The sequence below is a fragment of the Mytilus californianus genome, unplaced genomic scaffold (assembly GCF_021869535.1).
Source record: "Mytilus californianus isolate M0D057914Y unplaced genomic scaffold, xbMytCali1.0.p SCAF_6, whole genome shotgun sequence".
NCBI classification, from domain to species: Eukaryota; Metazoa; Mollusca; class Bivalvia; order Mytilida; family Mytilidae; genus Mytilus; species Mytilus californianus.
The window spans coordinates 90557119-90583116 of NW_026262712.1; the positions used below are offsets into that span (position 1 = coordinate 90557119).

The 25998-nt window shown below is 32.0% G+C and overlaps 1 protein-coding gene across 6 annotated transcripts in view; it reads left to right on the top strand.

The window, feature by feature from the left end:
• The first annotated feature begins 1944 nt into the window (after positions 1-1944).
• LOC127705416 (MAP kinase-activating death domain protein-like) overlaps positions 1945-25998 on the top strand; it is a 98147-nt gene continuing 74093 nt past the window's right edge. For all 6 annotated transcript variants that reach the window (XM_052209721.1, XM_052209722.1, XM_052209724.1 and 3 more), the window contains exons 1-6: positions 1945-2050; positions 4735-5457; positions 13529-13670; positions 17358-17516; positions 17824-17955; positions 21420-21533. In XM_052209721.1, the coding sequence (XP_052065681.1) occupies positions 4838-5457; positions 13529-13670; positions 17358-17516; positions 17824-17955; positions 21420-21533 (1167 nt within the window). In that variant the 5' untranslated portion in view covers positions 1945-2050; positions 4735-4837. The remainder of the gene's footprint in view (positions 2051-4734; positions 5458-13528; positions 13671-17357; positions 17517-17823; positions 17956-21419; positions 21534-25998) is intronic.

Consider the following 25998-nt stretch of genomic DNA (forward strand, 5'->3'; position numbering starts at 1 on the left):
CCCTGCTCGGCTGCGTTGGGCTCGGGAATAACTAAGGTGCATCTCCCTTTTGCAAAATTTTGTCTTCAACTGAATTTGACTTTTCAGTTAATTATACCACTTTATAATAACTGTGAAGCTAGTCCTCGACATCATCCTGCAGTGAAGCTATTCTGCAATAATTCTCTCCTTCAATAATAAAAGTGCGTTTAAAAAGCCCTAAAGTATTATATATAATTGTGAACCTCTTATACCAATAAGCTTTCGAATGGCGTATAAGGTATCTCTGTAATTAGTGGATGAAGGGTCGCAGCAGTCCATTCCATTATACAAAATAGACTATATTCTTAATTTTCACGCGTATTTTGGTATTAAGGTCCTCCGTAACTCCTCTAGGATCGGTATTGTGGCACATATTATCTATATACCTTTTGTTCCCCTATACTATGATCAATAAGCTTTCGAATGGCGTATCAGGTATCTCGGTAAATTATTGAATGAAGGGTCGCAGTTGAGTCCATCCCATTTTTCAAAATAGGCTATTTCTTAATTTTTACGCATATTTTGGCTTTTAGGTCCTCCGTAATCGACAGTGTGGCACATATTGACAAGTTATATCTGTTATCAGCGGATGAAGGGTCCTTCAAAAATAAAAAAAATCCAATGTATAGTTTTTTTTCAATTTTCATACATGTTTTGGTATTCAGGTCCTCCATAACATAAACATTATTTTTTTAAGACTCTGAAACTTGTATTAATGGTCATAATTATATGCTACAATAATCGAGAAAACATAAATTGCCATCACTTGCCGGACAACAGTTTATGGTTCCCGTCTATGTGCCATAATGAATTTGGAGCTCAGTGGAACCAGAGATATATGATATTATATGTCTCTGGTGGAACCCTTTGTGTTCGCCGTTTAATGTTTCGTCTGCCTTTTGATCTCATTCCACAACCAAATGGGTCAACTGCGTTACATGCTTGTCGGACTCTTCTCCTTTGAACGGATATCTCTTGATCTAGCTTTGAGTCTCCATAAACTGAGTTTGATCCTATGTTTCTGTTGGCGTCTCAGTATATTATCTTTACTTTATCATTCAGGTCCTCATCTTATATACTGGTGTACTTCCCCTCACGTAATTTGATGTTAGAAGATCTACAAAACCACAGTTATCGACAAATACTATAGACATGATAATAACAAAAGTTAATGTCAGGAGTCAAGTTTAAATCAACAGTCTTTAGCCACAGGCACTTGTCTCAGAAAAAAATGTCCTATATACATTAATATAACATTAAGGTATATAGGGGAAAAAAATTCCGAGACAAGTGCCTGTGTCTTTAGCAACCAATATTTATAAGTGGAAAAGTGATAAGCCCAGTGGCGGATCCAGAACTTTTTGTAAGGGGGGCCCGCTGACTGACCTAAGGGGGGGCCGCTCCAGTCACGCTTCAGTGATTCCCTATATAATCAACCAAATTTTTCCCACGAAAGTGGGGGCCCGGGCCCCCATGCCCATCCCCCCCACCCCTGGATCCACCTATGTAAGCAACCCTGGTTTTATCAATATCATTTTTGGCCTCATCCCTTATTGATTATACTAACCCTCTATGGATCCATAGAGGGTCAGGTGTAAACCATATAATTTATATTATGCCGCTTGGGTCCGCTTGTATGAAACATATGCCGGTTTCTTTTATCTGGAACATAATGATATTGTTACTATAATAGTCCCAGCTTTTATATTGTATTGTATCGCTGTTTGAAAGCTCTACAGAGCTGATGATATCTGTCTCCATTTGTACCGACTTTAAATAAAATTTCCGTATGCATATACGAAGGGGTGGAGTCGACAGGACCCTGATTCCACCTACTCTCCCTATCAAAGATTTTGAACTTTGGCGCTAATAACTTTTGAAGAGTTGTCTTTCCCATTTGTTTACAGATGGCGTAGTGTTCGGTTTTGTACGTCAATGGCTGTTTATCATAGAAGCGATGTCTTCGAAGAATCATGTGTCGAAAAAAACTATGCAAACACGAAACATATGTATTCTTATATGAAAAAAGGTAAGCACATAATTTAAATGATAGTTTTTTTCATTTGTGCATGTATTTGAATGTTGCAAAAATCACTCAAATGACATTTATTTAATATTGATTGCTGAAGTCAAGATATCGATCGCCAGAAAATTTATGTTTTGCTGAATATTTCACTATTTGCATCAGTCTTTTTGGGCTGAAATGGAAAGTTAGATTATTTTTTATGAAGCAGGGAGATTTTTAATCGTTCCTTCAAGGTTAGTATGTTTCATTCATTATTGAAAATGTGGATAAGATAAGCCGGTGTTGGATAATTTTACAGTGTACATTAATAATTATTTCTTCGGCTTTAAAATTGAATACTATCGCACTTGTATTCAGGTCGAAAAGGAAGCATACTATATATATATATATTTACTATATAAAAAAAGTTGTGATATAAGCATGTTCCAAAACAGAACGGTGCAAGTTAAACTAATGAAATCTTGAACAGTCTTACTCTTTGCCTTTGGACATCTGGGACTACTTCATGTATATAATATACATGTAGTCCCAGTGGACATGGTGTAAGGTTGATCCATGTAATGTCTCTGGTGAACTGTTCTGATCCCGAGACTGTCTTGCATCCCCTTAGGACAATATGTTTCAGAGTCGAATTGCTGTTGGAAAGAATGTGTGTATATATGTTGAATATACATGTACAGGTATTTAGAAGTCAAATATACTTTCGGTTTTCTCAGTGTTTTTCCTTTTAAAAGGTAAACAATTGAAATTAGAATTTGCTTATTTACTGTGCCAATGACAGCTATCAAAACATTACATTTGATTGAAAAGTACCAATTCGAGGATTGTTTGTCAATTGTATCCCAGAAAGTTGAAGCCAGTCAAGCTTGACATACTATTCTATAGATATAAGAAGATGTGGTTTGAGTGCTAATGAGACAACTCTCCATCCAAGTCAAAATTTATAAACATGATAAAAGTAAACCAATATAGGTCAAAGTACGGTCTTCAACACAGAGCCTTGGCTCACACCAAACAGCAAGCTATAATTCTATGTCCTGATGAAAAGATTTGCTGTTTGCAAATATCCTCAATCCTGTAAAAATTATTTTAAAACAATTTGAACCTTTTAATACATTTCTGTTGGAGAGAATAATTTTGTTATCACTTAAATGTAAAAGCTTTTAATCAAATCAATATATATGCTCTAGATATTACACTGAATTAATTGGAAAGAAACACTATATTCTTTCTATTTCATAATCTTCCTCCTGTGAATAGGAGCACCTGAGCACATTAGCTATAATTGATTTCTAATTACATGTATGCTGGGGTTATGACATTCATTAATAAAAAGAAGTAAACTAGTGTGAATAAAACAATAAAATGGCATTGCTTTAGAAAGATATTTATTTAATTAATGATAAATATTTATATACTTAGGCCAAAAAAAAATATATGTCTGTTTAAGGTTACATGCTTAAAAAAAATAGGCTAGGTAGGTCGGTATTTCCATTTTATTTTATTTTTTGTGACATAATTTTGTGTCATGCCGTTTCGTCTTGTTGTGGTCCGAGTTGTTCATGGGCAGAGTTTACCTGAATTTTTAATGATTGGATTATTTCCCTTTCTTATTGGTTGGAAAAAAATGGCGGCAAAGTAGTTATTTCATCACACGAGTCGTGAATTTCATTAAAACAGCTATCGTATTCACGATTGTGAACATTGGGATGTATCAGACAATTAATTTATATTATCGGCAACACTTACTTCACTTTTGACGCGAGTTCAGTTTATTTTTCACTTTACGACGGAAATAAAATGACTTAGGATCGGCGCTCAAAAATAGGGATGGTCGGGTAACCGTAAACAGACATATATTTTTTTTGGCCTTAACAAATACAAAAGTGATTATTTTTAGGAAACTGGGTGGTATATGTATACATGTATGTTATAGTATATAAAAAAAATCCCAACACTAAAATTGGACCAAAAAAGTTCATACGCGTTATGACCTGACATTTTTTTCTTCAATGCAGGTCATGACATTGCATTTTCAGTTTCAGAGGTTGACAGGTATGAAACCAATCTCGAGTACATAAAATTACATACATGTAAAATCAGTATGCTATTGCAACAATAATGACTTACCACATATTAATACTGCAGACACTTTGATAAAATTAACACATTGATTTACATGTTATTGAGCACACTAATAAATGTATTGGAATATCAATTTAGTGTTGTTTATAATAAATATTATATATATAATACATGTACATGTTCATGTTAAAATCAAATGTTCATTTTTTTTTTTTTTTACATGTTATATAAATAGCATAACCTTGATAACTTGGAATATTAATTCATGTAATTATTTATATTAAAAAAAAAGATTTTGCCCCCTCTGACCACAGGTTTCATGTTTGCATGTACATTATGACCTGTAAATAAGTTAAACTCATCATACATTGTAGATACCTATTTCGTCTACAAAAGACTTATCAGTGACACTCGATACAAACAAATTAAAAGGTTAAAAAAAAGTATTAAGTTGGAAAGCATTGAGGACTCAAAATTCAGAAAGTAACTGACACTACATGTACATTGAATATTTCATATGAATTATTAATTGATATTCTGATTTGATTGCAGCCGTAATGTATACATGTACATGTATATGTAACACTATTCAATATTTTCAGATGAACACTTTATTCACTGAGAAGGTATACGTAAAGTTGACAGTTTTGAAAGAGATGATATTAGGTAAAGGGTAATAACAATCAAGGCCAGTTTGACGTCACCATGTCAGATACAGCTTCTACACCACAAAGACTATTTTGTCCCCGTCTAATAGATTACATTACTATTGTAAGCAGCCATCATCCAAATCAAAACAACAATGTGGCTCAAACACCAGAGTTACTAAGGAGATATCCTCTAGAAGATCACAAAGATTTTGCCTTGCCATCTGATATTATTTTCTTTTGCCAGCCAGAAGGATGCATAAGTGTTGGTCCAAAACGAATGAGTCTACGGGAGACCACATCTTTTGTTTTTACATTAACAGAAAAAGATTCTGGAATAATCAGATATGGTATTTGTGTGAACTTTTTCCGACCTTTTGAAAAGAAGTGTCATGAAAAATGGAAAAGTGACAATAGGACTAGTACAGATGGCAATGGCAATTCATTGACTATTGACCATGAAAAAAGTAAACAAAAGTCTCCGAAAAGTAGTCGTAAAATGAAAACTGCATCAATGGTGCGGAACAATGTTTTAACTTCACTATGCATAGTTAGTCATCATCCATTTTTTTCTACGTTTCGTGAATGTCTTTTCATATTACGTCGACTCGTTGATGCATGCCATGAAAGAACATGTTCCAAAAGAATTGGTGTTTCATCTGCTAGAGATAAATCAAGGTAAGTCAGGGTTTTGCACATTGTTATAATGGTACATTGACACTACAGTGACCTGTATTTACTCACATCTTTGTACTTTGGTGTACAGATAGTTGTTTCTTTGGATCACACTACATTGTACCAGGGCTTCCAAAATATATTTGAGCCAGCCAGACATTTTATGTCTTATCCCGATTTTAATCCCTTAAGACTTAGTAACAAAAGGCAATTATGGTAATCAGTTGGCCATCATGTAACCACTGATTGACATTAAAACGATATTAAACTTTACTTTAATATAAATTCGATGTTCTGACTTAAACTGTTAAATTGACAGTGCATTATTTGAAGTGTGAAACATCAGTGACTAAAATCTGCCTTAGACTCTTCATTTGTGCAAAATAATGTTGTCAAAAACTTTACTTTCGTTTTTAAAAAGCACATTTTCCTAATACCGGATGTTGACTAGACAATGGTAAAACATGGAACAGAGACGGACACGTAAAATTCGTGTATGTTTACAAAGCACGATTGAGTTTAAGTAGCTCTTTCCACGTTATTTCTTCAATACTCGAAATGAACGTTAGATAAAGGTTTCAATGATAATTTTAGCATTTTTGAAGAATTAGGATGCATAATTAAATTTCCCATCTGCACAGGCGCACACGTGTACTAGTTCAACGTGTTCTGGCTTGCCAACGTTTTTTAATATTTAAGATTTAACTGTCATGACTGTTGAACATGGAGAAATATCATATTGCACTAGTTTGGTGGTGGAATCTGTTTCTCTAATGATTTTAGACTATATACATGTATAGACAAAAATTTTTTTTTACAATGATCTTCAAAAAGATGTGTTCTTTATAAAATTATATTTGACAGCATCAGACATTAGACATGGTCACTTTTGTTATGACCTCACAATATGAAATTCACAGAAAGTAAGAAAATTTGACATCATAATTGAATTTTGACCAATGAAGAACTAAGATCAAACGAACCACATATAAAAATAATCGACTGAACGGTTAAGAATAAGAGAAAAAAAATAATCATCTGGTCATGGAAAGTATATGAATCAGCTATTAAGAAATAGAGAAATGTTAGTCATGTTTATATCAAAAATTGATAATTTATGTTTGAATAATTTTTTTTTAAAGAATTCCCCAAAAAGTTGTAACAAAATTTGTGAGAAAGAGTAGTTATTAATTGGACTGGAGACTCATGCATGTAAACAATAAACTCAATTGAGATTATTTGTTGAGGCAAAATTTACTAAGTTCATGAAGGACTTGTTTCATAAAAGTTTTGAGTACGTTGTATACATTATAAGCATAAGCTTCCGATGTAATCAAGAATATACATTCGTATACCACTAAATTGATTGAATTTTGTTCTTTCTAACAAGATTAGAATTGACATTTCATGTCATCTAACATGTCTACTATTGATTAGAAATGCTGTCTAAATTGAGTGTCTTTGCAGTGAGTCCTAAATTAAAAATCCTTACTGAATTTTCAAATACATTTGTTAGTTTTTTATTTTTGAATAATTTACACTATTTCATTATGGTACAAAGTATTTCATCATGCAGTATACTGTCATGACTGTTGAACATGAACAAAATAGTCCTTTAATAAATCTTGGTGTAACACCATTTTTGTATCAGTTGCATTGAAACTTTCATGTACCAAAAATTTAATTATTTGACTTGCAAAGAAATCATATGCATGGTTAAACAATAATTTGAATTAATGTTTGTTTTGGAGAGAAAGAAAAGCAGTATTCTGATAATTCAGTCAAGTGATTGGTATTCCTTTGAGGGTTAACAGTGCCACTCATCATTTTGCTTATCACAGATTTATTCATTTACTGTACACAGTTTATACAATGTCAATATGAATGAACCTTAACTTCTTACATTCTTAATTATATAAAGACCCAACAAAAATCACTTGATAGATTTTTATCTTGCGACTCCTGCAACAAAATTCTCAAAGGTGAGACATAATGCTCGTTTTAAAGTCCTAGTCATGCTCATGTGGGGGTAAAGTTTACTAAGGATCAATGACTTTGTACATGTACACTGTAGCTTCTAAAATTAACTTTTTCCCCTTATTTTCTTTATTTTACCGATAAATGGCCTTAGTTCACATCTAAATACATTGTACAATCTAGGGTTAAAGTTTTAACAATATCAATAACATTTTTCAATCCATCATGGAATTTCAGGAAACTTTTACACAATGTTCGTAACCATAAAGAGTAAATACAACACCTAGAACATCATGTACATTGTACATTTATGCCACGTCTGCTGTTAACTTGAAAGAAAACTATACTCCTCAGTTCTCAAGTTGAACATTGTCATAGTAAATAAACTCATTGTAGATACCAGGATCAAAATTTTGTATGCCAGATGCGTGTTTTGTCTAGATAAAGGACCCATCAGTGATGCTGAAATCAAAAAAGTTCAAAAGCCTTAAAGGCCAAATAAAGTACGAAATTGAAGATCATTGAGGACCCAAAATTCCAAAAGGTTATAAGTATTATGCAGCATATTCATGAAAATAGGTACAATATTGTATTGCACTTTACAATTGGCCCTCCCATTTTTTTAGTGAAAAAACATATTATACATGTACCTATATATATATATATGTACATGCATGCAACATGTGCAATGAACAAATGTACAAACAAGAAGTACATTGTGTGTGTACAAATGTATAATGCAGCTTGACATAGACATGCATGTTGTGGATAATAATCCTGCCCTATGTGTTGTTTTATGGGTATTTTAACTTCTCTGGTTAAATCCAAGTCATGTTGTGACGAGTGTTACATTTTGGGCTCGCCAAAATTGTTATGGTCAATATCTCCTGAATAGTGAATGCACATTAGTTGTACTCATAGTATTGTTGGAATCTTGACCAAATTTTAAAGCAGGGTTTTTAGACTCAAAAATAAAAACCCTACATGTGGGCCTATCAGAATAATCATTGCATAACACTTTTTTGCATAGAACTATGAAATCTGTACTAATAGCGTTTTATTTTTGTATAATATGTACCATCATCATTGATCATGATAGAAAATATTATATTACATGTTGTGTAGGTTGAACTTTTGACATTATATGGTAATGACAGTGTTATTGTCTTTGAAAAGCTCCAAAAGGAATTCTGATTGCTTTTTTTTGACAATCTGACAATTTTGATTTAATTTCATTCTGAAATGTGTCTGAAGTATGAAAAGGATGGTAAGACTAGAAAAAATGACATTTGTTATTGGATTAGGTTAGAAATTTGTAGCCTGTAGACATTGTAAATTGCTATAGAAGGAAAGTGGGATCTGCTTGTTTGCACTTGGAGTCTGAAATTGATTCAGTAACAGTCAATATTATTTATCATGTTTATGGCAACTCCAAATTAATTTGTGTGCACAACTATCAACAGGAGTTTTTAATACTCCAGTGTAAATGGTGTATACACAGAGAATCATTTAAAAACATCATAAAAACTACATTTTATTATCATGCTTATGTACATATATGCAAGGTTGGCAAAAAAGCGGTCAATACTAGTATTGACCATGCCGGCGGTAAATACCGGTAAATACCGGGAAATACTGGCAAATACTGGTCAATACTGGCAAATACTGGTCAATTTAAATTTTGATAGGACTTTACTATAAAACTAGCCCCTACCTCAGGTCAATTACTTGGTAAATGGATAGATATAGTCACAAGGCAGAAAGTCACTTATTTACTACATTGTAATAAGACAAAAAATCACAATTAATTAGTTCATGAACATGGTTTAATGAAGATTTATCAAATATTAATTTAATCATACAACAGATATAGTCATTAACACCATGAAGTCAGTCACTTAAGAGAGACTATATAACATCTGATTTTCTTAACAGTTATTTTGAAAGATATATATGCAATTAAAAAATTTTAAAAAATTGTTTTATATATATATTTGTTATATATTTATTAAAAAAAACATTTCCTGCATTTAGAACATTTTTTATCATGCTGTTGAATAGTCAGGAATTAATTCATTGTTTAAAACAATCTTTAGAAATCACTTTTATGACTTTTTTCCTGTTATGTCAACATTTATTAGGAGACAGTTGTTAAAGTAATTAAACTTTTGACACCTGTTAGCCATATAATAGGTAATGTTCTGATAATCTATATTGCTAGTCACTTGTAATTCTATTTACCTGTAAAATTCAAACCTTTTCAAGAAAAAAATATCTTGATTTTTACATGTTGAATAACTGATATACGGTAGCTGCTCAATTTTATATGTATACCAAAAGTATGCAATATCATTACCCCTAAGAACTAAATTAGTCATTTTTAATGTTTTAATAATTAATAACATACCAATATCATTCATTTTTATAAATTGAATCATGCCAAAGGAATAAAGTTTTCCCTCATCAACCATTTTTTTACTAGAATTGATAGATAAGTCAGTCAAAAGAAGCATGAAAATTTCAATTGACCAGTATTTGCCAGTATTGACCACTTGGGGAGTATTGTCCGGGGCGGTAAATACCGGTAAATACCACTGGTAAATACCGGGGGTGGTAAATACCGCCCAACCTTGCATATATGTATGTTTTTGTATACTATATCAATGCTTGGAGTCTATTACATGTAGAGACTAAGATGGATATGCATGTGAATGTACATGTACATTATTTAGGTTACTGTTGTCAAATTTGTACATGTACATCTTAAGCTTCCATTGTTAATAGGAAACACTGTTACTCAATATTCTTTTGAAGATTTCTTTCAAATTTTCAGTCAAATATGTTAAAAAACAGTTTATTTCCTAGAATTCCTAGATTTTTGGTGATTTTTATACGACCGCAAAAAAATTTTTGTGGTCGTATATTGGTATGGCGTCGTCGTCGTCCGGCGTCGTCGTCCGAAGACACATTAGTTTTCGCACTCTAACTTTAGTTTAAGTGAATGGATCTCAACGAAATTTTACCATAAGGTTCAATACCACAAAAGAAAGGTGGGGATTGATTTTGAGGGTTATGGTACCAACAGTTAAGGAATTAATGGGCAAAAAGGGGCCAAAAATAAGCATTTTTGTAACTTCCAGACATAACTTGTGTGTAAGTGTATGGATCTCTCTGACATTGTACCGCAAGGTTCTATATCACAAAGGGAATGCTGGGATTGATTTTGGGGGTAATTGCCTCCAAATTTTAGGAATTAGGGGCCAAAAAGGGGCAAAAAACAAGCATTTTTCTAGTTTCATGACAATAACTTGTGTGTAAGTGTATGGATCTCTCTAACATTGTATTCCAAGGTTCCATATCACAAAGGGAATGCTGGGATTGATTTTGGGGGTAATTGCCTCAAAATTTTAGGAATTAGGGGCCATAAAGGGGTAAAAAACAAGCATTTTTCTAGTTTCATGACAATAACTTGTGTGTAAGTGTACGGATCTTTATGAAATTGTACTACAAGGTTCCATATCACAAAGGGAAAGCTGGAATTGAGTTTGGGGGTAATTGCCCTAAACGTTTAGGAATTTGGGGCCAAAAAGGGGCAAAAAATAAGCATTTTTCTCGTTTCCAGACAATAACTTGTGTTCATGTGTGTGGATCTCTCTGAAATTGTACTGCAAGGTACCATACCACAAAGGAAAGGCTGGGATTGATTTTTGAGGTAATTCCCTCAAAATTTTAGTAATTAGGGGCCATAAAAGGGCAAAAAAACAAGCATTTTTCTATTTTCAGGACAATAACTTGTGTGTAAGTGTATGGATCTTTATGAAATTGTACTGTAAGGTTCCATATCACAAAGGGAAAGCTGGGTTTAAGTTTGGGGGTAATTGCCCTAAACGTTTAGGAATTTGGGGCTAAAAAGGGGCCAAAAAACAAGCATTTTTCTAGTTTCCAGACAATAACTTGTGTTCAAGTGAATGGATCTCTCTGAAATTGTACTGCAAGGTACCATACCACAAAGGGAAAGCTGGGATTGAGTTTGGGGGTGATGAATCATAAGGGGGTTAAACAAATTTGGGGGGGGGGGGGAGGGCTTTTTTTTCTTTAAAATTTTCCATTTTAAATTGGTTATTTCTGATTTATATATAAAAGCAAATAATAATGATATGGTTTGAATAGGTAAATTAAATTTTTTTAAGTTCTTAGACCACATTCATTCTGTGTCAGAAACCTATGCTGTGTCAAATATTTAATTACAATCCAAATTCAGTGCTGTATCAAGCTTGAATGTTGTGTCCATACTTGCCCCACCTGTTCAGGGTTCGACCTCTGTGGTCGTATCAAGCTGCGCCCCAGCGGAGCATTTTATTTTTTCTGCTGTCATCATTGGCAAAAGAGCTGGTTCTGAACTCATTCTCTTACAGTTCTTACTTGACATTTACAAGTTTTTATTTTTTTATCCTGGTGTACTTGAATCTCCCCCCTCCCTTGTTGAACAGCTATATTTACTGGTTGACTCTAGATCTCTGGACTATTGAATACATTTGTTTAACAGACATGTACTTTTGTACATACATGTAGATCTACAAATTGTGAGCCTTGCTGAGAGAACTGTAAACATGGATATTTATGCAATTTCCTTGCACAGATGTTTCACATGGATGTATACATGGATAAATTCAAGCTTAAACAATAATGTCTCCCTGTTCATCAATATCATTGCTTTCTAACATAAAAACCATTCATGCCTGGGGAAATTTTTGCACATTTTACATGGTTGGGAAAATAACAGTACCCCAGCACAAAATTTCCACATTTACAGTACTTCAAGGGCATATACATTGCAGGTAATTAAGATTAATGTCATTTTTATACGTCTGCAAAATTTTTGCAGCCATATAATGGTATGGCGATGTCATCGTCAGCATCATTGTGTCTGAAGAATATTTGGTTTCCAGACAATAACTTGAGTATACTCTAAGTGTATGGATCTCTATGAAATTGTACCACAAGGTTCCATACCACAAATAGAAGGTTGGAATTGATTTTGGGGGTTATTTTCTAACTGTTTAGGAATTAAAGGCAAAAAAACAAAAATTTTCCTTGTTTCAGGACAGTAACTTGTGTATAAGTGTATGGATCTCTATGAAACTGTACCACAAGATTCCATACCAAAAAAGGAAGGTTTGGGTTAATTTTTGGGGTTATGGTCCTAACAGTTTAGGAATTAGGGGCCAAAAATAATACTTTTCTAATACTTTGTATAAATTGCTTATTTCTTGACAAATTTCAATGGGGTTTTTAATTCAAAGTCTTGAATTCTTAGGGTTCTTTAATATGCTTAATCTAACCGTGTATTAGATTTTGGATTTTGGGCCTCATATTTTAATTGGTCCACATTTACATGTAGGTCCAAAGGGTCCACAAAATTAAACTTTGGTTGATTTCGTCAAAAATTGAATTATTGGGGTTCTTTGATATGCTAAATCTAACCATATATGTAGATTATTAATCTTGGGCCCCGTTTCAAATTTTTCCACATTAAGGTCCAAAGGGTCCAAAATTAAAACTTTGTTTGATTACAACAAAAATTGAATTCTTAGGGTTCTTTGACATGTTTGATTAGGTTGATATGCTGAATCTAACTGTGCATTCAGATTTTGTATTTGGGGCCGGTTATCAAATTGGTCCACATTTGGGTCCAAAGGGTCCAAAATTAAACTTTTTTTGTTTGATTTCATCAAAAATTTTATTCTTGGGGTTGGTTGATATGCTGAATCATGTATTTCAATTTTGGATATTGGATCATAATAGGTAAATGTCCTATTTCAAATTTTTAAGACCACATTCATTCTGTGTCAGAAACTTATGCTGTGTCAAATATTTAATCACAATCCAAATTCAAAGCTGTATCAAGCTTGAATGTTGTGTCCATACATGGACTTACCCCAACTGTTCAGGGTTCGACCTCTGCTGATGTATCAAGCTGCACACTGCAGAGCATTTTATTTTATACTATATTTTCAATATATAGACACATTAATATAGTAATATATGTACATGTATAAGGCATTTTACAGCATGCACACTATTTTTGACATTTCAGGGACACAGTATGGGGAGTTTTAACAGGACAGGGAAGTGATAATCTGACGGGTTTGGTGATGCATGAAGTAAAGGAGATTGAGACATGGATCTTGCGATTGTTAAGTGCACCTGTACCAGTGCCTGGCAAGACGAGAGTAGAGGTTATTATTGTATTGCATTATTATGATTGTATCATTTCAACCACAGATTAGATTGTTTATTAAATTTTTTTAGCATCACAAAAAAAAAACCCATTAAATAAATATAATGAAGGTATGAATTTTGCTTGAACATGTACTTTGTAAACTTTACTTGAAGTACATACATGAACATATTTGTGATTGTCTCAAGTTATTACCAAATATCTTTTGTAATACTGGTGCTGGAAAAATGATTCAATGCACTGAACTTGACAATTTTGCTAACTAGGCAGAATTAACAGCTAAATGCCTTCAAATTGAAGGTGATTTAGAAATTGGTTACATTAAAATTGTTGCTAAGATGTAACTTTCTGTAAATGAAAATTGTCAAAATGACATCTAATGAGCTACAAAGAAGCTAATAACATTGAAACGAGAACAGAATCAAATTGATTTTGACTAAATCTTTCACTTCAAGTTCTCTTCTAAAGAAAGTGGGATGGACTTTTACTAAAAAAAATTTCACAGTAAATTGCCCTTGTTAAGTGTTATCTTCTTAGAAATGGTTCAGACTCGTTACAGTAATTGACATTTTGTAAAAGATTTTTCCTTCATTTTGAAAATCAATCGCTTGCTTGGGTAACTAGTTTACTTTACAATCTAAATCAGTAAAACATAGTATTGATATATGATTATGTCATTGTAAGCTGAAATCAATGATTATAAGGAAGAACTAGAGATTTTGTTAAGGTGTGTTTTTTTCAAGTCATAGTTGCAATTTTTTTAGCATTTAATCATTGCTAATACTAATAGTACAAAATTAAATACATTCATGTATCAAGAAAGTAACATGTTTGAATGTTTTTGTTTCTGATTGATCCTTTGTTGTGTTGTTGTTCGTTATGTTTTCCTACTTTCTATCATCAGTCATATTCTAATCATTTATTTAAGGCCTGTCCATGATTAAATACAAAATGTGCAATGCCATAAATTTTTAGTTGATTAATTTTTGTTTTCGTTTCAAAAATTTACGTTGTAAAATTTAGGATAGGTAGGGAGGCAAGAAACAGATTTATATTTTGTTTGGTCTAAAGATTACTGAAACCTATAGATAAAAGTCATTTTGTGGTAATGAACTCCATTGTTATTTGTTATTTGTTAACAGTAATAGATTCATTGCTCATGTTGTTACAAGCCCCCTACAGTCACTTTCAAATACTTAAAAAACTCAGCGATTTATTTTTACACTCAACAGCTAGATAAGCACTTTGCTTTTGCCTTTGGGGAAAAGCATCCATAAAAAGTGAGAATTCATACTTTTTTTGGCTTAAATGTGTTAAAATGTAACAAAAGAAACCCATAGGATGTAAAATCTGTTATTATCACAGCTGTTATAAAGGTAGTTTTATAGTGCCTCTGGTTTAAACATTTACATGTTTAACACATTGTGCATTTTAAACAAAATTTATCAAGTCATAAAATTCGTCCTTGACATACGACTTTTCATGCTTTTGCAACATAATGATTAAAAAGATATTTTCATACAATGTATTTGTAAATTAAATCTTTTATACCCAGATTTGTATTTTGAATGATGTCACTGTTTTGTAACCATAAAACTTATAAATGAATCGAAAGTAAAGACAAGTTGTGATATATGCTTGGAGCTATAAATACAAATTGAGGACCATTTTCAGATAATTATAACTCCTTTTTATACCGGAATATACTTTTTTCAATTCTTATATCACTTTGCTTCATTATAAAAGCATCACTCCCACATTCTGAACATGCCATTTGATTTCTATTAAAATGTAAAACCTAGATAAAAAAAAGAAAAATTATTGGCTCCTATAAAGTTTTGTACAAATTGGCTGTAATAAAAATAAATCAAGTTGTATAATTATAAAAAAGACTTTTCCGTTGAGAGTAATTCAAATGAAAATAGCTGTGTGACTTTATTATCCACCTACAATGTACATAAATATCTATATAGCTAGTAAATTAAAGATGTTTGACATTTTTTATAGGGTATATTTATATAGATTGACCTATTTCAAGATGTCAAGATATTAATTTTTTGTTGAGTGCATATGATTCAACACAACTGAATTTTAAAATATATATAATCAAATACAACTACATGTATTTCTTACTATCAGATTGAATAAAGAGTAAATCAAGTTATGAACCAGTTCAACCTTGTACAACATTTACTTTAATTGGTTAATGATATGTACAAAAAAGTAAAGGTACATTTTTGTACATGAATATTATAATGGATGAACAAAATTATTTGATTCTTCATGCAAAGGAACGTTTAATTTTTGTATTAAAGGGGCACTAGCTACAAGATATATAAAAAATCTAAAATATGATTTATTTTGTTCAATCATTAATGAAAGTGAAATAATTATTCGCTTTTAGAAGCCAGTATGGTTCAATTTTGTCAAAATAAGCTAAGAAACATTGATGATGAATTATTCACTTGCAAGTGAATAATTCAACCTCATTGAATCCGTATTCATGTGAACTTCAATTTAACCCCTTAGCTAAAGATGGATAACGCATGAATTGTGCGTGTGAAGTTATTTAAAGGAAAAGAATGTCAACATTGAAAGTGAAACAAAGGTTAAACATTTGATTGACTGATTCGATCCACAAAAAAATCATTCTTATACAGGTAAAAAAGATGATAAACATATATTTTTAATCTATAATATGAAATTAAACAGACCTAGAAAATTCCAATTGCACGAGTTCGCTTAATCTATTTATATCTTTATTTATGTTTACATCGCTAATATGGTGATCGGAGGTCTTCGGTGGTCAACTCGATAGTTAATTAGATGGCGTCTAGACTTAGATACACATGAAGCGAAGATACACATTATCGAGCCCATGCCCTGTAAATTGTTTATTTTAGACTTTTGATAGTTTGGATAAATGTTTTACATTGTTATAAATCAAATATGAGAATTTGAGTCAAATCGGTGAACACGAATTTGACAGCTAGTGCCCCTTTAAGGTTTAGATGTACATGATGTACCAATCATTTTTTTCAGTTTTCGGACAAGAACTCAAAAAAGCTTTGAGCTGTTTTCATGAAACTTTGGTGAATTGTTTATATCTATTGAGCTCCTTTTTGATTTTTATAAATTTTAGATTTTTATGTTTCTGAGTTATGGGGTTTTATTTATTAAAAAAGGGGGATTTTCCAGTTTTCGGACAATAACTCAAAAGTTCTTTGAGCAGTTTTCGTGAAACTTTGGTAACTGGTTTATATCTAATAAGAAAACATCCCTCTAGTTTTTTTATAAATTTCTGATATGACATTGAAGAGCTATGGAACTTTATTCTTGTTACAGCGACGGGCGCATCATGCGCTCATGGCGCAGCTCTTGGTTATTTATTATTTTTTAAATCATATCATATTATTGTACATTATACACTGCAGTGCTGTCTCTATTTGTTTTGTTCTGGAAATTCATCTATCCTCTTATTGTGTAAAATGAAATATATTTTCAGATATATGGTAAATGAAAATTTGAAGAAGAAAAAAAACCCATATCTGGGTGTGCTTTATCATGTTTATAAACCAACTCAATACACATACAATAAAAAATAAATCTGAAATCGGAAATATTTGTTGGATTACTTTAAAGAAAAAGTCCAATAATTCATGTATTTATGTTGTTTTTTTTTCAGGTTCAGGTTTTACCCAAAGACTTACAGCCCCCTTTATTGTTTGCCTTGCCAGATCATACCCGGTTTTCACTTATAGACTTCCCCTTACATTTACCATTAGAGCTGTTAGGTGTTGATACATGCCTGAAAGTCCTCACCGCTATCATGTTAGAATATAAGGTAATCACATGTAAAATTATTATTTATGTAGAGAATTAAGAATCACAAGTGTGGTGAACATTTAATTTGTTACTATAAATACTATAGTGAGCTGTATAAAGTGATAATTTTTTGTAATAAGTGCATTTGATATTTGTTGTTCATTATATCATTATATATATATATATATATAGAAGAATTATACTAAAATATAAACCAACTGTAAATACACAATGTTGGTTGTGGATCAGACATATCTTGAAAAAATTATTCACTGTACAAGGGTGTTTTATTCTTTTTGTGACGCGTAAGTCTTCATTATTTGTAGGTTGTGATGCAATCTCGTGATTACAATGCCCTGACAATGAGTGTGATGGCATTTGTCTATATGCTTTATCCATTAGAATATATGTTTCCTGTAATACCATTGTTGCCAACCTGCATGTCGTCAGGAGAACAGGTAAATATTTCTTTTAAGTCTTAATATAGAATATATATACTGTCCTTGTCTTTATTACTTTATTACTTGAATATTTTATGTTATATATGCACACATGCTGAACTTGAATAGTGAAAAAACCTCCAGAAATAGGCCCGTCTTTACAAACAGGACCTACTCTACAGTGTGCAAGAGGTAGTTCGATTAATAACCCATTAGAGTTGAGTTCAGTATTTCAGTCATCTTCACTAGCCAAGGATTACAATCCAGCCCCCTCCTCTTCACCCTCAGCAGGTTAAGACAGAATTTTTGAATACAGCGGTACACCATCTAGTGACATATAGATTTCATGCCTACTCCAACTACATCATTCTATGAGAGCATTTTTACTATTTTTATTTCGGATGTGTAAAATATGACTGCAATCCAGTGTTTACTGCAAATATATGTTAACATTCCAACATTTGCATGAGAATCATACCTAAGAACTTCAATTAGTTGATTGAGAACTTTAGAAGTATCACTAAAAATCCTATTTTTTTGGGTAAAGACTCCTGGCGGAATCTGCACATGGCAATTGTTGATTTACATTTACACATGATCATCTTAAAGGCACTTTTTGAGTTATGCAGCCCGCTACAAATGCAACCAATGGAAATCATTACCTTGTGGATATTTAATTCTGCCTTAATCTAACAACGGTGAAGAAAAGGTGGCCAGTGAATAACCCTTAGCTAGCATGGCTAGCAAAGATGTAAATCAGTGATTTCAAAGAGAAATTTACATTTTCTTCAATGTTCGAATTATTTTTCAGAACTTCATCAAACAAAAATGTATGCTATACATTTAGTTTTTGGTTATAATCTATTTTTGTTTCTGTCTCATTAACATAGTGCATGTACCCTGGATTATTTTTGTCTCGCCTTGATAGAGTCAAAAAGCGAGACATAGGTATGTATGCTGTTTCTGGTGGCGGCAACTGCGGCGGTGGCGTCAACAATGTATTAGTTTGTGATAAGGTCTAATTTATGGTGAACCACAAGTGGTAAGTCAATGATATATGGCAGTTGTATTAGCATTAACACATCTCATTTCCGTAGAGATTATTTGGCCCTGCCCCCTCACTAGTGGTCTATTTACTTTGAAACTTTTGCATAGTTTACATGTATTAGTTTGTGATTAGGTCAGTTTATGGGGAACCACTAGTCGTAGGTCAATGATATTTGGTATGCAGTTGTATAAGCATTGGCATATATCATTTCCATGAAGATTTTTTGGCTCCGCCCCCTTAGTCATAGTCTGTTGACTTTGAAAATTTTGCTAAGTTTACATGTATTAGTTTGTGATTAGTCAGTTCAAGGGGAACCATTAGTGGTAGGCCAATGTTAATTGGTATACAGTTGTACATTGTATAAGCATTAGCACATCTCATTTCTATGGAGAATATTTGACACCGCCCCCTCAGTCATGGTCTATTGACTTTGAAACTTTTGCTTAGTTTACTTAAGGAATGACTGTTATATTTTTTCTGTCTATGAAGAAATAACATCAAAAATGTGGTGCACACTGAATAACCCGCGTAGCGGGTTATTATAAAGTGTGCACCACATTTTTTGTGTTATTTCGAATAGACAGAAAAAATATTACAGTCATTTCTTGTAATTTAATTCTAAATTCCATTTTAAACCGGAGTAAACCATTAAAAAAACGTTGATGACGTCACGGTCACATGACAAAATTATGTCTATGAGCTGATAAAAAAAACAACGTCAGCCAATCAGAAGACGCGTTACGTCCAAAATTAAATTATAAGTATTAGTTTGTGATTAGATCAGTTTAAGATGAACTGCTAATGTTAAGTCAATGATATTTGGTATGCAAATTTATTGTCATTTGCAAGTATCGTTTCCGTGAAGATTATATAGCCCCACCCCCTCATCATGATTCATTGACTTTGAAACTTTTACATAGTTTACAAGTTAATGTTTGTGTTTAGGTTTGTTTAAAGGAAACAACTTATAATGAAACTTTTACATATTTTGCAAGTTAATGTTTGTGTTTAGGTTTGTTTAAAGGGAACAACTTATAAAAAGTTAATGGTATTTGGTATGCAGTTGTATTAGCATTGGCATATCTCATTTCCATGGAGATTGTTTAGCCATGTACCTTCAGTCATGGTTCATTGACTTTGAATATTTGCATAACTTACATGTTAAAGTATTGCTATTTTAATTTCAACATTTGCATTATCAAAATTTCAAAAAGGCGAGACATATCTCTGTGATAACAGTTTATATTGTCATGGTACAAATTTTTGTAAATTGAGGAAAAGCATATTTTATCATGTTCATGGATACTTGATTTTGTGGCTTTCACAAATTTAAATAAAAAACTACAAGAAATGATGTTTTTTCGGTGAACACTGGATCACCTATACCCACAAATCAACAAAAATAAACCTTGTGAATAATAATGAATCCATAATTTCATACCCCACATTTCCTCTATATCTATTGACATTTTGTATATTCTAGCTCTTATATTTACTCATCTTTTATATTTGATTTTAAAAAATATCAATAAAACTATATTTATTATCTATATCCAAAGTCAAATGAGAACATTAAAAAATGTTGACCACTTTACATTTATACATTTATTGTTTTGCAGTGAAAATTTGTTTACATAGATTTATAATGATTTCCCCTTTTTGTACTAGATATTGATGAATTAGCAAAATAATTGATGATATCTTGTGACACATTTGTTGCTGTATTATCATTTTATTTATTTCCAGATGTTCAACAAACTAAATATACATAAATCGTTCAAAAAAGAGGGCATTTTCCTCCTGAACTGCACTTTAAAAGTGAACTTATAAGAACAACTGGCATCTAACAACACAAGAAATCTGTTGGCTTATCAGTGAATATAACTTGAATAAATATTGCATAAAACTCATTACCTCAATGCAAAATGTACCATGAATACACTCTATGTGCCATATAGTTCATTAATCATTTATTTTGGAACACAAATTCCAAAACTCTGCACAAATAATGAATGGGAGCATGTCAATGCAAGGTCAGAACTCTAGAGATAGAAAGGTCAAAATCCTTAATGTTTTTAAACCTGGATTGGCTCCAAATACATGAAATACACCATATCCTTACCTGCAAAAGTAAACCAACCAAAAACCTAATATTTCAATGATCTTTTCCATTGGAATGGGATCCTTTTTCTAGAACAGCTCATGCCATGCAGACATAGCATGTTAATCATAAAAAGATCAATTTAGGTTTTTTTTTGCCAGCTAGATGGTCCTTCAAATTAAAAATGGTTTCTATTATTTTGCTTATCAAGTATGAATCATGTAACATGTTGATAGCAAATTTTCTTTCTAATTAGCTACTGTTATATATATATGCTATCCACTGTAGTTTATATTTGAAGAAATTTGATTACAAATATTGTTGTATTTACAGCTGCTGAGTGCCCCTACACCTTTTATTATTGGAGTTCCTGCCAGTTTTATACCATACAAGAAAGAATTTAAAATCCCAGATGATGTCTGGCTTGTAGATCTGGATTCTAACAAGGTACTGTATACTTGACCTTTTATGTTATCTGCATGTGTACTTATTGTTAACAGGATCTAGTGTATACACCACGTTTAAAAGTAGCATTGAAAGTCGATGATCTGATAAAAGCTCAGGAGTATTAGATTGTGCTATTTACTAAAGTAAGATTGATACTTCTGTGGATTCATAATTACTTGTCGGGTAATAATGTTCATGGAATTTGTAGGAATACGATTACTTTTCAATGCTTGAAAATTTTTACCCATGAAAATAAATGAATCCACAGTAGATTATGTTGTCTGTAATTGATTAAAAAGTGTTTCAATGATGAGTGTTTTAACATTAAGACAAGGAAATGCAAAGTCGAGAAGGGTTCCGAGCATGAAGAAATGCAATAAGTATTTATCCTAATTTTTCATAGAATGAGAGCCATGAAATTGCTACTTTCGGTTTGAGGGCCATGTTTGAATAGTAAAAAATAAAATAAAATCGAATATTGGCCATTTTTTACCAAAATGGCATTCCAAAGACTACTGTCATGATTGTAGCAAGGAATGTTTTCTTTCAATGGTAGCAAATAGAGGATAAAGTTACTCCTGAAGGAGCACCTTTCTGGGAGGGACAAATAACTGTATCTTTCATCATCCCATTGGCCATAGGGTCAATAAAAAGGTCACGAAGTCAGCAAAAACAAATGGTTTTCCATTGGGTATCTTTCTTTCTGGGACATGATCCTGCCCTGTGATCACCTACTTTGAAATTATTATTACCATTATGCTTCAGAAGCTCATTTGCATACTTTTGCAAATAAACGAAAACTTTTATTTATGAAAAACAATGCAGCATGGAAAAGGTTAATAATTCATTTTCATAAGAATGACACAATTCACAAATTTATGATCAATTTCATGGCTTATTATAAACTTATCACTAAAGAAATGAACAGAATGCATATTAGAATACAACAGAAAAATATGTTATGATCCAGCTCATCAGCAAAGTTGTTGCCTTGATAAAACTGCAATATTTAGTGCTTGGATTTCAACTGTTTTCTGACAATCCTAATCAATAAAACCATCACACTTGACATTTATTTTCTCTCCTTCCTCCAATCCCTATCATTAGGAGAGATGATTGCTTTATCAATCACAGCAGGGTGCTCTTGTTCCATTCAGTAATTTGTTACGTCAAAGTGTTTCATTAAGTCGTAATCCAGAAAATTCCATTCTTAGCTTTCCAACTAATGAGTGTTTTTTTCCTGTTATTCTGAGATTTGAAGAAATAATTGCATTGTGTTGTTTTATATGTAGTCTGTTTACTATGAATATTTAATGATGTACCGGTTAAATAATTTTTATAACTTTTCTTGAAAAGTACAATTGATAAGTAAAAGCTGATAGATTTTTGGCTGCAATCGGAAAGCATGAATATTTATACTTATAATTTTGGGCAGTACAAGAGTTCTAAATATGAGGTTTGAGGGTATTTCAATATCAAATTTTACAGAATTTAAGCAATAAAACAAATTGCTTCTATCATTTTAGTCCATTGTTTTGTCGTCTGTTCTTTGGTGTTAGGTCATGTAAGTGCTATATGTAAAGGTAATAGAACGTGATGTTACTGCTATATGTTAACTTTAGGATAGTCTTTTAATTATTTATTTTCTTGGTTTAGCATGTCATTTTATTGGAATGTTTGAATATTATTTGTAACAATCTGTGACATCACAACATTCATGCACTCACCATGTTATTGACGTCAGGCATAAAATCAGTAACCTAATCAATAATGTTAGAAAGTATGGAAATTGACAATATATCCTCAGCTGTGAAGTCAAAAGAAAGCGATTCAGTATAAACTCTAATAGATAATTGTTATTTCTAGTCGAAATCAATACCAGGAATCAGAGCTCCAACCATTGCAAGAGGGATTAATTATTAATTGTAAAAGATTCCTCAGCAAGACAAATGTGAAGTATATGTCTGAAGATGCTTTATCATCATGATTATATTGATGTTTTCTTGTTTGCTTTTGTTTGAAAGTATTTGCAGGCTCAGAATTATCATAAATCATCAATAATTTACCCACAACCCAAACCAGGCTAATATGATTAACATCAGGGTATGAATAATAGGCATCACTCTGTCTGCTTGTCTGTCCAAGTCTTGTCTAGACAAGAATTTTAAAATTACATGAAGGTGATTTAGATACTATAGGTTTATTGCATGCATATTGGTGAATATTGTCTTAAGTAGATTGTTATATTGCATGAAATTGTGAGTGCAATATTTATTGTATGAGGGATAATGTTCTCTAATATTCATGCAATAACCATACTACTGTAAAGCAAACACTGTTAAAATCATATTTTGTCACTGATAATGTCGCTAATTCAAAGCTATATTTGCACTAGTGCAATATGATAGAATATTACAGGCTATCTTTTTTGTTACATTCTGTGGGAAACATTATGTTCCTATTCAATAATAAGTATTGTTTTTGTCTATCACCAGACTAATATGTTGTCTGTAAGTTGGAATGTTTTGTCTGCAAGGACATACAATGGTATTTTGAAGTTTTAATGTGTAGAAGGTGAAACCGTTCCTGCTCCAGTGGGGTCCATAGGTGGCAAGTTGCAAGGCTAAATTTCTGTCCCAGTGGCAGTCAAAATTTTCACCTTACATCTTGGCCAACACTTATTACAAGACCTACCTTTTGTATGTATTGTTTATTTTTTCCTGTCCTGAACATACATGAAAATGAAATATTTGCAACTGGTCATTAAGCAAACAACAATCAATCAATCCTACTCCAGTCGTTGTATTGCTCATTAAAAATGAATACTTGGTGATAAAGTGAAATTGAGTGACCCGTTATGAATGAAATAGGAAAACAGGATTGAATGTTTCTATGACAAAGTAAACATATCCCTGGTCAACATATAGTAGATTCAACAAGTCAGGTCTCCACACCATATGTTGAGGTCTAAAACCTCCCCAAGTTGAAGCAAGATGTGAATAAACTAATAAATTTAACTACCAAAGATCTACCAGATTTAGTTAAATATGCAGTAAATGCAGTAACTATGATTAATTAAAAAATCAGGATTAAGTACTGACCATGATGACATTATTAGAAATTAAAGGGAAAAGATTATTAGCTATTTGGTATTAAAATAATTTCTGTAAGATGCAAAACATTTCTTTTTTTCAAAAAAGAAACAATACTTTTATTAGTGGAAAAATGGTTACCAGTCAAGTCATTCAGAATAAAACAAATTCAATTTCTTATCAACATGATCAAGAATAATATGATATAATTCTATAACAGGCTGGCCAGTTCTTTTACATAGAGCATAAATGACACATTCTCATGATAATGATAAGAAAGTTCCTAATGTTATGTCGACAGTGAATTGAGATAAAGTTTAAGTGTAGGTTTTTAATCTTGTCAAGTGGAACATAGTCGTATACATCATGTATACAGTAAATTCAGACATTTTTGCAAACATTTATTGTTGCGATTGTTGATTGTTAAATAATCAACAACAAATGATATTAGTTATTGCGATTTCAGGAAATACTAAATACAATAATTTTATAAAAAATGTTAAAATGCAAGGTTTTGTTTGCGAAAAATATCCTGTGGGAAAGTTTCGTAATAATAAAAAAATTGCAAAAGTTTTTGAATTTACAGTTATAGTTGTACATGAATTAGTTAATTTGAATTGGCCTTTTCTGGTAATTCTTGTATAAAATGTATATTGATTAATACTGTGCAAAAGTGAGCAATCAATTCTGTGGGAATAGTCCCAATTAGTATTCAGGCGCCATGAACGCGGTAATTACTGCACTGAATGATTTATCTTCCTGTATAATATGAATGATTTCTACCAAACCTTCTATCCTCCCAGGCCTTCAGTCTATTGATTGATGAGTTTTAATTAGGCCAAGACGTGCTATAATCTATAAGCTTTCTTAATGTGGATTGAGGCTGTCGATATTCAAGTCTTTTATTGTAAAAAACAGATATTTGATGGTTCTCAGTTAAAGAAAAATCTATTTTATATAATTATAGACTCTTTTTAGACAATTCATTCTAAGAAATCTGAGCAGACTTCAGAAGTTGCCATTGGATATCAACTAAGTGCAATTGCAGCTATCAGGCATTGATAAAGTAGATGTGACTAAAGTACAAATACATTTGTAACAAATTACTTATTAAAGTCTTGCACAAGTACAAATATTTTAAGAATTCCTATTTCATAGAAAGAAAGAAATATTAGTCCTTTTATGTATATGGTTATAAAATTTCTCTTGCATCTCAATCCAGAGTAATATTTTTTTTTTATCAAAATGCAATTTTTATACGACCGCAAAATATTGGTATGACGTTGGCGTCGTCGTCTGGCGTCGTCCAAAGACACATTGGTTTTCGCACTCTAACTTTAGTTTAAGTGAATGGATCTCTATGAAATTTTACC